Genomic DNA, 14,163 nt, shown 5'->3' with positions numbered 1-14,163 from the left:
TGATGGCTTGAGGGACAAAAAAAAAGTTCAGCAGTCTGTTGGTCCTAAATTAAGCAGCAAAATTTCTCCATTTTTATCTATCTCAGGAGGCGGTCATTTTGCTGCTTGCTGTCAACTGAAAATTACATCCCAGTGGCCAGTGTCTCAACCAATCGCCGCTCAGCTTCAGAAAACTGGTAGGCCGTGATTGGTTGCGACTTGGCAACTGTGATGCCATTATCAGTGAATGAATGTTTTATTTCAAACATAAAAAAAGGAAATTCAAGAAAAAAGTAAAATACGTATATATAACAATAGATTATAAAAAAGAACGATGTTGCACTATAAGTTTCCCCTGTATAATAAACTCATATTTGTTTGAAAAGGAGTAGAAAGAAGCCTAAACTTATAAGGCTCTACCCCTTGTAACTACATATATTTACATATACATACTTAAATACACATGCATAGACTCAAATTCATGTTTTCTCTTTAATTATGTCAAGATTTGACCATAGTCAAATATATTTAAAAAAATTCAACCATAACTAACAACAAGTGGCAAAATCGCTGCCCTCTGAGATGGATAAGGTGGGTTTTGCTTGTTTAATTCATATTCCTTAAACAAAAGATTAATCAGAACACTGTGTTTAGACTAATGGGGCCGCAGAGAACAGATTAGTACAAAGACAATTTGTGGTTTGGAATATAATTTGGTAATGGTACCAACTTGACAAATGGCACCAAATGATGTAGTTCGCTCAGTGGCATAAAACAATTGTTGTCATGTTGGTTAAGAATCTCAGTTGCTGTTGTGCTTCATGGTTTTCATTCAATTGTTTTAAATGGCCTATGAGTACTTTCAATACAAATATGTTTTATTGTAATTGGGACTTTGTCACTATTAAACAGCATTTAATGTAAAATATTTTCAATGGCAGGAAACATTTCCTGTAGCCAAAATGCTTATTGGGATTGACTTGATACCTGATATAACAGGATATGACACAGGCTCACTTTTCTTGACAGAAAATGTTTTTTGTTTGTTTTAATCAATTGCTTTTCATATCAAAACTTACTAAAGTGCATTTGATCCCGACACTTTCTGCAGCCTGGAACGCCAAGGTGAAGTTCCTCTTCTGTCATAGAAAAAAAGAAAAGACAAACCAATTATTTTTATTTAGGCATTTACTGATTTTAAGGTTCGGCTTTCCCTCCAATCTGTACTTGCCTTGTCTTGGCTGGTCAGCTCTTGATAAGGGATGTGGGCTGGCAAGTAGGTGTGAAGCACAGCACAGAATGCCAGCCCATCATTCCAGCTACTGCTGAAATTGGTGATGTCAATGTTCTGGAACGTATGGCATCAGATTAATATAAAGCAAATCTTGTTGTAGTTGTGTCAAATTTGAATCAAATTCTGATTAAATTTTGATCAGTCTGCGATCATGTTCGACAAAAGAAATTGGACAATACTTCTGCAAAGCTGAAACTTTTGAACATTCGTACAATTTTAAATTTAAAATGATATCTAATGATTATTTGACCATTCATAATATTTATAGATTAATACGATTATCGATTCATTGTTAGTTAATCAATTAATCGTTGCACCTCTATTCTCTTCCAAACAGACTGATCAGTCAGTTACACACTAATCAAAAATAATATGGCTACAAACACCTAATCTTAAACAAAAGTACAGACATTTTTATGTTTGCCGTGTGCATTCTTAAGTTTAAAGAGAGGTTCACCTCTAAAGGCAATAAGCGCAGCGCATTTTAGGCTCATATTGTTTATTTCACCCATATGCCAACCCTCCCCAACTTCTTCTGAGCACTGTATTGTAATGTGCCCCAAGTAAAACAAGATGAATCAATAATGTTGCCATAGGAACAGTTTTATGAGTGCCAGATATTTTTCTCATTAAAAAACAGACATAGGGTACAACACATGAAAGAAAAATGCCTTTTATATGGAGGGGATGTTTGGTTTCTCTCCTGAATGCCTACAGCAATAGTCAAAGGCTCAACAGGCAACAAGTGCGGGTGTAGAACATATGTACACATGAGTTTTCTTTTGTTTTCTTTTGCATCCTTATTATATTTTTCAACTGTCTCTGGATTTGTAAATTCCCCTCATTAGGTCAAGTCAACATTAAAAGCTCATGAAAACCAAATGCACTTTACATTACGTGTAATTTCAAAGAAAAAAACTGGTGGTGCTATACAGTAAACTGTACTCGCCCCGTCCGTTTGTTTACTTTGCTCAATGTCGCACACTTCCTGGAAAGGACTTTAGGTGCCATGACAACCAGAGATCATCATAACTCAGTTAAGCATGACCTCACTTAAGAAGTAGGTGAATAGATAAATGCTCGTTCTAGTATCTGCTGCACATCTCGCAACGCTAAAGTTACGTGCATCAACACATTATCCTCTGATCTCGTCTTGCTTGCCATAAGAGGTCATCTGTTCCATCGTGTTCATTTATGTCACAGCACAACACCGATTTATGACAGCATATTTTGCTTTTGACATGGTTTCGGGACAATAACCTACTTGATAGCCTTCAGTTTTCTTCTGGCACCACTTCAGCAGAGCGTTTCTCTTGGAGCCTCCATATTCTCTGGCCAGTGCAGACAGCGGGTCCTTTCGTTCCTCTCTTTAAAGAAAAAATGAGCATGCTTGCTGAATAACCTTTCTTTAATATTTAGACCTTTAATAAACCGTGGTTAGGATTGTACCTTAGACGACTGCGCGCCGTGGGAGTGACTGAGGCCGTGGGAGAGGAAGAAGGCAGTGAGAGCGGAGAGGAGGCGGCACTCATGGCCATCAGTGACGATGAGGAGCCTCCGTCCTGGGCTGCCATATCCCTCTTTATCTCTTCACTACTCCGGCGGGAGACTACTTAAGAACATGGGGGAAAAGATTGATATGTGAAAAATGAACAATTACAACAAGGTTAATATGTACATTCTTCAACCTGAAATTGTCTTGGTGGAATCCATGTTGGAGACCCTCTGGAGGACAGAAGGTGATCGACTGGTTGGGGCTCCTCTGAGGAGGTGCTCAGCTGTAAATGCATTATTACACGATTTACATAATGTACTGTTTACAAGCTCAGTAAAAAATCACATTCAGACGTGTAAAGAAAATACCAGATTAGTAGCAAAAATGGGCCAAATCAAACTGAGGCTTTGGCACTGCACACACATCTTCACATCAAACACTTGAACTTATTGAGCAAAATTCTAAGAATGTCGAGGTTCGTAATACCACGCTAAAAATAATTCAACTCTGACGTCAGTCTGAATTAACTTGCCCTATTCAAACCCGCTATTCATACATAAACAACATCATGATCATAGGTCGACTTATTTAAGTACTATATGGCCTTTTAAGCAATAACACAGTATGATTTTTACTTTCACATTGAAATATGCACTTAAAAAAATCATTTTGGCTCATGATAGAAAACAGCATTGAAGTCATTGCCATGGTCACATAGTTTAGTGCTTGATAGAATTATTGGCTCGTTAGTTATGTATGTCTGTTATCAAATACACGTTTACCGCTGCAACATGAATGGCTTGCTGAGAAATGACCTTCCAAATAGATAGCCTAGGATCAAAACTACACTGTTAATTTATGTGAAGGCTGTTTTTCAATCCCAAAAACATTGACACAGGTGCATCATTCAGTATTTTTAAACAGAGAGAAAATGAGCAATAGTTAAACCTGTAGTTATGTTTCAAAACCCCATGTGCAGTGTGTCAGGATACCCTGACCACAGAAACACAAACTGTATATGATAAGCACGAGAGGGGAAACATCAAATCACCAATAACATGGACAGTGTCACTTTTGTTTATAAAAAACATTTGGCTACTGGAGGGAAACTGTAAACATTATTATTACAAGAGCAGCTTCTCATGTGCTACTTTGATTCCTCCAGGCTTAAACAAAATTACAGAACGTCACATGATTAGTTTTTGAGAGCAACAGATTCTCAAAATATGGTCAAATTAAAAAATCTTAACTGCCTCACATGACATGGAGATGTCGGAATAGCTGGTCCTCTTGTCACCGAGGGAGGATAGCGGCTTGGAAGCTGACAGTGACGTCGATACAGTGTGACGCTGCAAGAGAAAGAGTCTTCGTCAACTTAATTGCTGGTTAAATTGTTGCAAAAGTGGCTATCCAGCAAGGAAGCCTATTCAATATTATCATTTGTGCTTCAAGTTTTTTTTTTCCCGAAAACACAACATCGCTTTTCATCCCGTACCTGTATAGGTGATACAGCGGCAGCCGGAGGAGTCTTCATCGGACTAGGACTGAGAGGTGTGCGTGGTAGTGGGGTGGCTGGCGCTGTTGGAGTCACAGTGGCAGTACTGGAGGGTGGGGGTGCTTCAAGAACAAATGAAAGAGCTCTGCTTGAATGCGGCTGAATTTCATTCGAGTACAGTATGTCAGATCTGGGTAAATTTCTCTTCAAAACTGCAGTCCTCAATACCGAAAATTTAAACAGAGGATTCTAGAGCAACACACAAACAATGAGGCAAAATGAGATTGCGGTACATACTTTGCGAGGCATTGTCGAAGCTCTTGATGAGTGTTTTGACAGTTGGCGAAGGCTCAGAGGAGGTGGAAGATCGACGACTCAGGCCCATCCCCTGTCTGAGTGCAGCCAAGTCCCTCTCCACGGCGTTCATGTAGTTATATACTCGGCCTCTCTCCTCCTCTTGCCTGGGAAAAAAAAGATTCCACTTAATATCAACAGTGTACTCAAACAACAGGAAACTAGACATGGCCCTAAAGATTTAGTACATAAACCATTATCCCTAACATCTTGTGGCGGTGTCACCCAAAAGAAGCTGAACATACAAGAAGCCCAAATCTGGCCAAATAGTTTGTGCCTTACTTGCGGCTTTTGACCTCATCCAGCTCCTTGCTCAGCTTGTCATTCTTCTCCAAGGTCTCCTGCAGTCTGCGTCGCAGGTCTCCAATCTCCTCCTGTGCTTCTGACTTGATATCATTAGCAATGACCACAGCCGTCTGCAAGTCTGCCTGGAACTGACGCCACTCCATCGACTCCTCCTGTGAGGCAAGTGACATTGAACATTTAGGCATTATGTGTCTAGAAAAGCAGATGGATTGAACTACAACTCTAGAAGTCATACTGCTTAATACTTCACAGATGTAGATAATGCATACTTTTTCAAAATTGATTACCAAGTTACGCAAAAGGTACATTGAATAGCAATACTTGTTCATTCATTCTCTTTTTTTGCTCTTCTCTCATTAGAACATTCACTCTCAACATTTAACCATCTCTGTTGATAAAAGGACAGCAACTATATCAGATCTTGTGTGATGACACAAGTGTGCGATGACTGCAAATTAACCTTACAATTAATCCAAATAAAATCCACGTTGTAATTTAGTAGTATGCAATTTTCAAATTGTAAAGGCTGCAAGAAGTGCAGTCCACATGTTTTCATCTGTCATGAAACTTGAGAAGTTGAAGTGATAAAGCCGCAGATTTGTTTACATTATTGTTGCAATCTGACGTAATTTACTGATTATTAAAATTAACCACAGAGTAGGGAACTAAATTTACAGCACGCTAGTAATTACAGGAGTATTATGGAATGCATGCTAAGTAAATAAAATCAATAATTAAAATTCCTCACAGATCAGCTTCAAAAAGTTCAATCTAAAAATAACCAGAAAAATGGTGCTTCATGTTCTCTTATTTATTTATTTTTCAGTGAAAGTGTAAATTAATCTAACACAAATCTAAGCGCAACAGACGAGCAGTCGAGTGTCTCTCTATTCATGTTGATTAATATGGGATTTTGTTAAATACATGTTTAACACGGGGGAAAGTAATCATTTTTGTTTGTGAAAGCCAGACTAAAGTGTGACTTGACAAGCTCCTCAACAGTTCTCCTCTGAACATGTCTTTATGCAAATAAATAAAACTATACTAATAAAACTATCCCCAAAGAATGATGGCCTTTTTTCACAAAAGTACAAGTTTATTCTCAAAACAGTACATCATTCTTGGACTATTTTGCCCTGACTATTTGCCATTTCAAAGTGGAGCCATGGCTGACTTACCCTGAGTCTGCGATGAAGGATCTTTATCTCTCGTTCCATGTCGTGTTTCTGGTCCTGCAGCTTCTTTACAGAGTCTGTAAAAAGAATGTAGATGCATTCAATGAGCTGGTAAACAAGATCCTCAAAGTTGGACAAACGCAACAATGTGAGGGTGTGTCATTTTGATGTGCTATCATACGGGAAACCTTTTTTCCCCCATTTTTTTATTTATTTATTATCATCACCACAGTGCACTTGAACATAGTAATTGCTTTAAAGACTAACTTTTAAATTGTGTGTAACATTAGGGTGGATCAATATGAGTTAACAGTGTACTAAAAAAAAAACCTCTTTGGTTGTAAATGTCACAGTGCAGTGTCTAGTTGAAGCTAATTATCAAATAAATGCTAACGTCCTGCTCATTTGCAGTCAGCCAAGGAATTTAGCGACAACTTCAGCTCAGCTAATATGTAACATAAACGGACCACCCTTATCTCCTCGTAGCCACAAGCTGCCTCTTTGCACAAACAATACGGCTGCGTCTCGCTGAGTGGTCTGTCGACAGCCTTCTACCACATGCTTGGCCCTGACACGGACTCTTATAGAAAGTTCGGAAATGACTTCCAGATTTTCTGTTTTCATTCTTGCAGATAGAGGGAGTGCAGCTAATCCACTTTTCATTTCACAGTTTTAAAAAAGGAAAACAGCATTTAAGTTTACAATCAATATTTTTTTTATGGTATCCTGTTTTAGCCTCATCAATTGGTTCTTCCTATGACCTTGTCTCGTTTCTTTTATGGACAAAATCATGTCCACAAAAAGTTCGGAACTATATTTGCTTTGTCCTTTCATCCGTTCATTGATGTGTGTTTGAGGGTTGATGAAAGCATGAGTTTTTCATTAATTGACAACGGTGGAAACAATCCCAAATTCTCTTTTCATGAAAAGAACGTTAATGGAGAAAACAGCGTTTTTTTGGGTTTGTCTCTATAAAATGCTGTCAATTTTCAAACTGGAATATATATAATATTCAGTGGAAAGCCAAATACTGCCAGATTTCAACCTGAAGTAAAAGACTCGTAACTTGCCATGTACTTGTGTTTATCTTATCACATGATGGCAAGCAGCAAGTTCTGCAATCAGCAACACATACTTACTGTCAAGGCTAATGTTGTACTTGGCTGGACCTTGATTACAGACAGCACATTGTGTAAATTCAGGGGAAAAAAAAACAAAACATGACGTTGCAGTTCAGCGCGTGTGCATGCGGGCGTGCGTGCTGCTTACTCTCAAGGTCGGTGATGATGAGGTTGTCATGCAGCTTTAGAGCTCGGTGCTGCTCCACTTCGTCTTCCAGCTCAAAGATGGTCTCCTTCATGTCGACGATCTCCGTCTCCTTTTCCTGCAGCTCCACACGCTGTTTCTCGAGGACGTGCGCTTGCTCAGCCATCTGCTGCTGCACCTGCTGTTGGAAATCTCGATATTCCCTGTCGAGCTGTTTGCACAGAAGAACGGAGGTCAATCATTCAAACAGCAACAAAGAGTTTTTAGATATATTTTCTTCACTACTTTGAGCTTTCATACAAGAGCCACAAAGAGTGTCTCTCCCAAACGGACCTTACTGAGAGTGTCCTGCAGTAGGGCAAGGTCATTGTGAGCTTGTTCTAGCTCATCCTGCACTTTTGCAGCGTTGGCCTCAGCCTCCTCCTTCCCCTGTCGCGCACTTTCCAAAAGCTGGCAGATGTCATTTTTGTCTCCTGCTGTGTGAAGCGAGTACAGCTCAGCAACCCTCTGCCTCTCCTGGTCCAACTGGGCTCGGCAGCGGCTCAGCTCCGCCTGGTCGCTGCTCACTGCCGCTTTGTATTCGTCAAGCGCAGCTGCCATGGCCGCCCGTTCTTGTCGCTCCGAGTCCAGGACACGCTCCATTTGGTGGTTCCTCTCCTTCAGGGCTCCGATAACCTCTTGGGCTTCGGCGTTGTCCTGCTCGGCCATCTTCAAGGTGTTGGACAGGTGTTGCTGCACCCCCAACAGCTGCTCTCTCTCAAAGCGGGCGTTATCTGCCAGGTCGGCGTAGCGCTGCTCCAGCTCCATGTAGCGGCCGCTCTTGATGTCCTCCTCAAGCGCGTACGAGATATGATGCTCGTCCAGCAAAGAGCGCAGGTACTCGATCTGTCGACCGTAGAGCTCCAGCTTGTCGCTCTGCTGGCACAACGAGTCCATGAGGATGACCTTCTCCTCGCCGAGCCGCTCGTTCTCCCCATTCAACTCTTGGGTGATTTGCTGCAGGTCGGCCAGCTCCTGCAACGTGGCCTGCAGCTCCTCGGAAGTGCTATGCTGGTTCTCCTCCATTTGATGGATGCGCTCTGTGAGACAGGCGACTGACACCTCGCTGGCGTTTCCGCTGCTGCCCCTCCGTGAGCGCTCCCTGCTGGGAGCAGACTCACATTCGGAGGACGAAGAGGCTCCCGAGGGGGCGTCCAGCGCATCGTCGCTGGAGGTGACGGCCTGATAGACCTCGCTGGATTCGCTGTCAAGATTGTCCGCCGAGCCGCCGTGCTGGTGACCGGTGAGCAGATCCTCTAAGGAACCGGGGGCCGACCCCTCCGCTGAGGAAGTCAGGGTGGCTCCACCCTCACTCTGCCCACTACCTGCTGCCAAGTCTGGACTCAGCGACGGGTAGCTCAACTTGTCAGAGCCATCCAGCCTCTGCTCTAGAGAAAAGCCCAGCGCATTGAGACGGTCCTTGAGCATTCGATTTTCACTTTTCAATAGGTTGAGCTCTTCTCTGATGGCCTGGTTCTGCTCTTGTAACAAAAGCAGCGTGGACTCTACGTCGGCTGCTGTGATGGCGGAGACGTGTGCCTTCTCCCCTTCCTCTGCTCCTTCCTGTGGAGGAGAGTCTTTTCCTTCCATGCCGAGCTGGACCCTCATGTCTCTCAGTTCATTGCGAAGGTGCAAAATCTCCACATCTTTGCTCTTAGCAAGACCTAGCAGGTCGTTGACTTTTGTCTCCAGTGCCACCTTATCGCTGATCTGGCCATCGGATCTTGACTTGCTCATACGGCTCTCGGGCTCGCTCAGGATCTGGTTGCGAGAGCGCTTCCCTGAGGCTGCATCGCCTGCCGCTGTCCCTGAGACCAGCTGTTTTTTATTAGCTGATGTCCTGGATGTCCGAAGACGGTCTCGTGAAGAATTTGGCTCCTTTGGGGTTGATGATGTCATACGCTTGGTTGAGGAACCTTATTCAGAGACAAAAAAAAAACCCAACCATAATATTGTTACATTTTTCTCAAAACAAAAACAGACAAATTGTACTAAAATCAATGTAGAGTAGAATCTCTCGTTGACACGTGCTACATTTCTTAGGACAAATGAGCCTCTCAAAAACCAAAACAAAAGAAGGTCCACCATCATTTTGCATGATGCGACACAAGATGTCAGCATACATCAGTGCTGGAAATATGTTAAGCACAAATGTCAAGTAGGGGCAATTTTGCAGTATGCCGGGGCGATAATTAGAACACAGAACATATTTCCTTGTTTGGCACGCTCAAACATAGCAAATAAAAACTCTTGAATCTTGAATTAGAGAAGAAAAAATGGTGCAACGACCTCACACTCTTGCCACAAAACCTTTTCTGCGGACAAATATAGTGCGGCTCAGCTTCTGGTAAGCTAACAACATGGTCTAAACAGGTCTAAAATTGCTATTTAAAAAAAAGCTCTTAAAATTCTTATTAGTGTTTTTAGAGCATAACAAACTAGAATTTTGCAATTTCTGGAGAAATTGCGTGTGAAGGCGAAATGTATGAATAACTTCTTCGGGGAATGCTGCCGAACGATGTTGAAACGTGTTGAATTACTTGAGAAATGTAGAATATTTGGAGAATTTGTGGCGAATTTCAAAATAAAAGATGTGAAGTTTTTGGTAAGTGGGAAGTTGTGGAATAGGTCGAAAAATGATGAACAGTTGAAAGTTGGAATGGGTTGAATCGGTTGAAAAATGTAGAAATGAGAAGGGAAAAAGGAATTGGGTGTGAATTTCAAAATAAAAGATGTGAAGGTTTTGGGAAGTTGTGGAATAGGTCGAAAAATGATGAACAGTTGAAAGTTGGAATGGGTTGAATCGGTTGAAAAATGTAGAAATGAGAAGGGAAAAGGGAATTGGGTGTGAATTTCAAAATAAAAGATGTGAAGTTTTTGAGGAGTGGGAAGTTGTGGAATAGGTAGAAAAATGATGAACAGTTGGAATGGGTTGAATCGGTTGAAAAATGTAGAAATGAGAAGGGAAAAGGGAATTGGGTGTGAATTTCAAAATAAAAGATGTGAAGTTTTTGGTAAGTGGGAAGTTGTGGAATAGGTAGAAAAATGATGAACAGTTGAAAGTTGGAATGGGTTGAATCGGTTGAAAAATGTAGAAATGAGAAGGGAAAAGGGAATTGAGTGTGAATTTCAAAATAAAAGATGTGAAGTTTTTGGTAAGTGGGAAGTTGTGGAATAGGTAGACAAATGATGAACTGTTGAAAGTTGGAATGGGTTGAATCGGTTGAAAAATGTAGAAATGAGAAGGGAAAAGGGAATTGGGTGTGAATTTCAAAATAAAAGATGTGAAGTTTTTGGTAAGTGGGAAGTTGTGGAATAGGTAGAAAAATGATGAACAGTTGAAAGTTGGAATGGGTTGAATCGGTTGAAAAATGTAGAAATGAGAAGGGAAAAAGGAATTGGGTGTGAATTTCAAAATAAAAGATGTGAAGGTTTTGGGAAGTTGTGGAATAGGTCGAAAAATGATGAACAGTTGAAAGTTGGAATGGGTTGAATCGGTTGAAAAATGTAGAAATGAGAAGGGAAAAGGGAATTGGGTGTGAATTTCAAAATAAAAGATGTGAAGTTTTTGGTAAGTGGGAAGTTGTGGAATAGGTAGAAAAATGATGAACAGTTGAAAGTTGGAATGGGTTGAATCGGTTGAAAAATGTAGAAATGAGAAGGGAAAAGGGAATTGGGTGTGAATTTCAAAATAAAAGATGTGAAGTTTTTGGTAAGTGGGAAGTTGTGGAATAGGTAGAAAAATGATGAACAGTTGAAAGTTGGAATGGGTTGAATCGGTTGAAAAATGTAGAAAGGAGAAGGGAAAAGGGAATTGAGTGTGAATTTCAAAATAAAAGATGTGAAGTTTTTGGGAAGTTGTGGAATAGGTAGAAAAATGATGAACAGTAGAAAGTTGGAATGGGTTGAATCGGTTGAAAAATGTAGAAATGAGAAGGGAAAAGGGAATTGGGTGTGAATTTCAAAATAAAAGATGTGAAGTTTTTGGTAAGTGGGAAGTTGTGGAATAGGTAGAAAAATGATGAACAGTTGAAAGTTGGAATGGGTTGAATCGGTTGAAAAATGTAGAAATGAGAAGGGAAAAAGGAATTGGGTGTGAATTTCAAAATAAAAGATGTGAAGTATTTGGGAAGTTGTGGAATAGGTAGAAAAATGATGAACAGTTCAAAGTTGGAATGGGTTGAATCGGTTGAAAAATGTAGAAATTAGAGTACAAAAACGGAATTTGAGAGAATTTTGGTTGAATTTCAAAATAAAAGATGTGAAGTTTTTGGTAAGTGGGAAGTTGTGGAATAGGTAGAAAAATGATGAACAGTTGAAAGTTGGAATGGGTTGAATCGGTTGAAAAATGTAGAAATTAGAGTAGAAAAACGGAATTTAAGAGAATTTTAGTTGAATTTCAAAATAAAAGATGTGAAGTTTTTGGTAAGTGGAACGTTGTGGAATAGGTAGGCAAAAGATGAACAGTTGAAAGTTGGAACGAGTTGAATCGGTTGAAAAATGTAGAAGTTAGAGGTGAAAAACGAAATTTTGTGAAAATTTGTCGGAATTTATAACGTGAAAACGTGAAATTTTCGAATTTGGGAATTTTGGGAATATCGAGAATCCTTCCGAATGTGATTAGAATGTGCTGAATGATGTGAATTTCAAATTGGAACGACGTAAATGTGAAATGTCGAATGTGCCATTAAGAATGAATGGGGAAAAATTTGTCGGAATTTGGGGAATTTTGCGGAATCGGAAAATATTCGGAATGAGAAAAATGGAAGCCACCCTTTCCTGAATATTTGGAATACGTGAAAAGTGGAATGGAGTGAATCGGATGAATTATGTGGACGATGAAACGGGACAAAAAAGTGAGGAGAATAAAATATAATAATAACTAGAATTTTGCAATTTCTGGAGAAATTGCGTGTGAAGGCGAAATGTATGAATAACTTTTTCGGGGAATGCTGCCGAACGATGTTGAAACGTGTTGAATTACTTGAGAAATGTAGAATATTTGGAGAATTTGTGGTGAATTTCAAATTTGAAAGTTTGGAATTTTTGGTAAGTGGGAAGTTGTGGAATAGGTAGGCAAAAGATGAACAGTTGAAAGTTGGAATGGGTTGAATCGGTTGAAAAATGTAGAAATTAGAGTAGAAAAACGAAATTTTGGAGAATTTGGTTGAATTTCGAATTTGGAATTTTTGGTAAGTGGGAAGTTGTGGAATAGGTAGGCAAAAGATGTACAGTTGAAAGTTGGAACGAGTTGAATCAGTTAAAAAATGTAGAAGTTAGAGCAAATGTTGAATCCCCATAGAGAATGAATGGGAAAATAAAAAAAAGCAATTGCGCCAAAATCTTTCTAAATTTGGAACAAAAAAAAAAAACGGCCTCAGGAGGTTCACTTTTGGGGTAAAAATGTCGAAACGGGTTAAATCAGACAAAAAACGAAAAAGTTAGCGCAAATGTAGCTATTTGGGCCACTCAGTGTTGAAATAAGGTCACTTCCGGTTTGATTCGGGTCACTTCCGGTCTAGTTTGGGTCACTTCCGGTTTATTTGGGTCACTTCCGGTTTAAAACAGGTCACTTCCGGTTTAGCTGAGGTCACTTCCGGTTTATTTGGGGTCATTTCCGGTCTAAATAGGTCACTTCCGGTTCATTTGGGGTCACTTCCGGTTTGATTTGGGGTCACTTCCGGTTTACCAGAGGTCACTTCCGGTCTATTTGGGGTCACTTCCGGTTTATTTGGGTCACTTCCGGTTTAATTTGGGTCACTTCCGGTTTAATTTGGGTCACTTCCGGTTCGTCTGAGGTCACTTCCGGTTTATTAGGGGTCATTTCCGGTCTAAAATGGTCACTTCCGGTACATTTGGGGTCACTTCCGGTTTGATTTGGGGTCACTTCCGGTTTACCTGAGGTCACCTCCGGTCTATTTGGGGTCACTTTCGGTTTGATTTGGGGCACTTCCGGTTCATTCTGGGTTCATTGGTGGCACTTCAGGGTCATCCAAGATGGCCGCCACACTGGAATTGGGGGTCAAGGGTTGAATTGTGTAAGCATAGTGGAAGTGGGGGTGAATGGGAGTGAATGTGGGAAGCATAGTGGAAGTGGGGGTGAATGGGAGTGAATGTGGTAAGCATAAGGTGAATAAGGGGAATAAATGTGGAACGGGTTGAATCGGTCGAAAAATGTAGAAATTAGAGTAGAAAAACGAAATTTTAGAGAATTTTGGTTGAATTTCAAATTTGAGAATTTGGAATTTTTGGTAAGTGGGAAGTTGTGGAATAGGTAGGCAAAAGATGAACAGTTGAAAGTTGGAACGGGTTGAATCGGTTGAAAAATGTAGAAATTAGAGTGGAATAACGGAATTTGAGAGAATTTTGGTTGAATTTCAAATTTGAAAATTTGGAACTTTTGGTAAGTGGGAAGTTGTGGAATAGGTAGGCAAAAGATGAACAGTTGAAAGTTGGAACGGGTTGAATCGGTTGAAAAATGTAGAAATTAGAGTGGAATAACGGAATTTGAGAGAATTTCGGTTGAATTTCAAATTTGAAAATTTGGAATTTTTGGTAAGTGGGAAGTTGTGGAATAGGTAGGCAAAAGATGAACAGTTGAAAGTTGGAATGGGTTGAATCGGTTGAAAAATGTAGAAGTTAGAGGTGAAAAACGAAATTTTGTGAAATGTCGAATGTGCCATTAAGAATGGATGGGGAAAAATTTGTCGGAATTTTGGGAATTTTGCGGAATCGGAAAATTTTCGGAATGAGAAAAATA

At 40.3% G+C, this 14,163-nt stretch overlaps 1 protein-coding gene across 3 annotated transcripts in view; it reads right to left on the bottom strand.

Annotated features, from left to right (window-relative positions):
• The window catches only part of specc1la (sperm antigen with calponin homology and coiled-coil domains 1-like a), a 32,599-nt gene that overhangs the window by 3,750 nt on the left and 14,686 nt on the right, over nt 1-14,163 (bottom strand). For 2 of the 3 annotated variants that reach the window (XM_061279547.1, XM_061279546.1), the window contains 12 exons: nt 7,698-9,319; nt 7,368-7,575; nt 6,102-6,175; nt 4,900-5,075; nt 4,561-4,724; nt 4,264-4,385; nt 4,027-4,117; nt 2,962-3,051; nt 2,723-2,885; nt 2,538-2,640; nt 1,211-1,327; nt 1,059-1,118 (listed from right to left, as the gene is read on the bottom strand). In XM_061279547.1, the coding sequence (XP_061135531.1) occupies nt 1,059-1,118; nt 1,211-1,327; nt 2,538-2,640; nt 2,723-2,885; nt 2,962-3,051; nt 4,027-4,117; nt 4,264-4,385; nt 4,561-4,724; nt 4,900-5,075; nt 6,102-6,175; nt 7,368-7,575; nt 7,698-9,319 (2,990 nt within the window). The remainder of the gene's footprint in view (nt 1-1,058; nt 1,119-1,210; nt 1,328-2,537; nt 2,641-2,722; nt 2,886-2,961; nt 3,052-4,026; nt 4,118-4,263; nt 4,386-4,560; nt 4,725-4,899; nt 5,076-6,101; nt 6,176-7,367; nt 7,576-7,697; nt 9,320-14,163) is intronic. The other variant, XM_061279548.1, reaches the window with a different exon arrangement.

The sequence above is a fragment of the Syngnathus typhle genome, linkage group LG5, assembly GCF_033458585.1.
Source record: "Syngnathus typhle isolate RoL2023-S1 ecotype Sweden linkage group LG5, RoL_Styp_1.0, whole genome shotgun sequence".
In the NCBI taxonomy this organism is placed as follows: domain Eukaryota; kingdom Metazoa; phylum Chordata; class Actinopteri; order Syngnathiformes; family Syngnathidae; genus Syngnathus; species Syngnathus typhle.
Note: the sequence above shows the minus strand (reverse complement) of the source record. Positions and strands in the feature narration are given on the sequence as shown.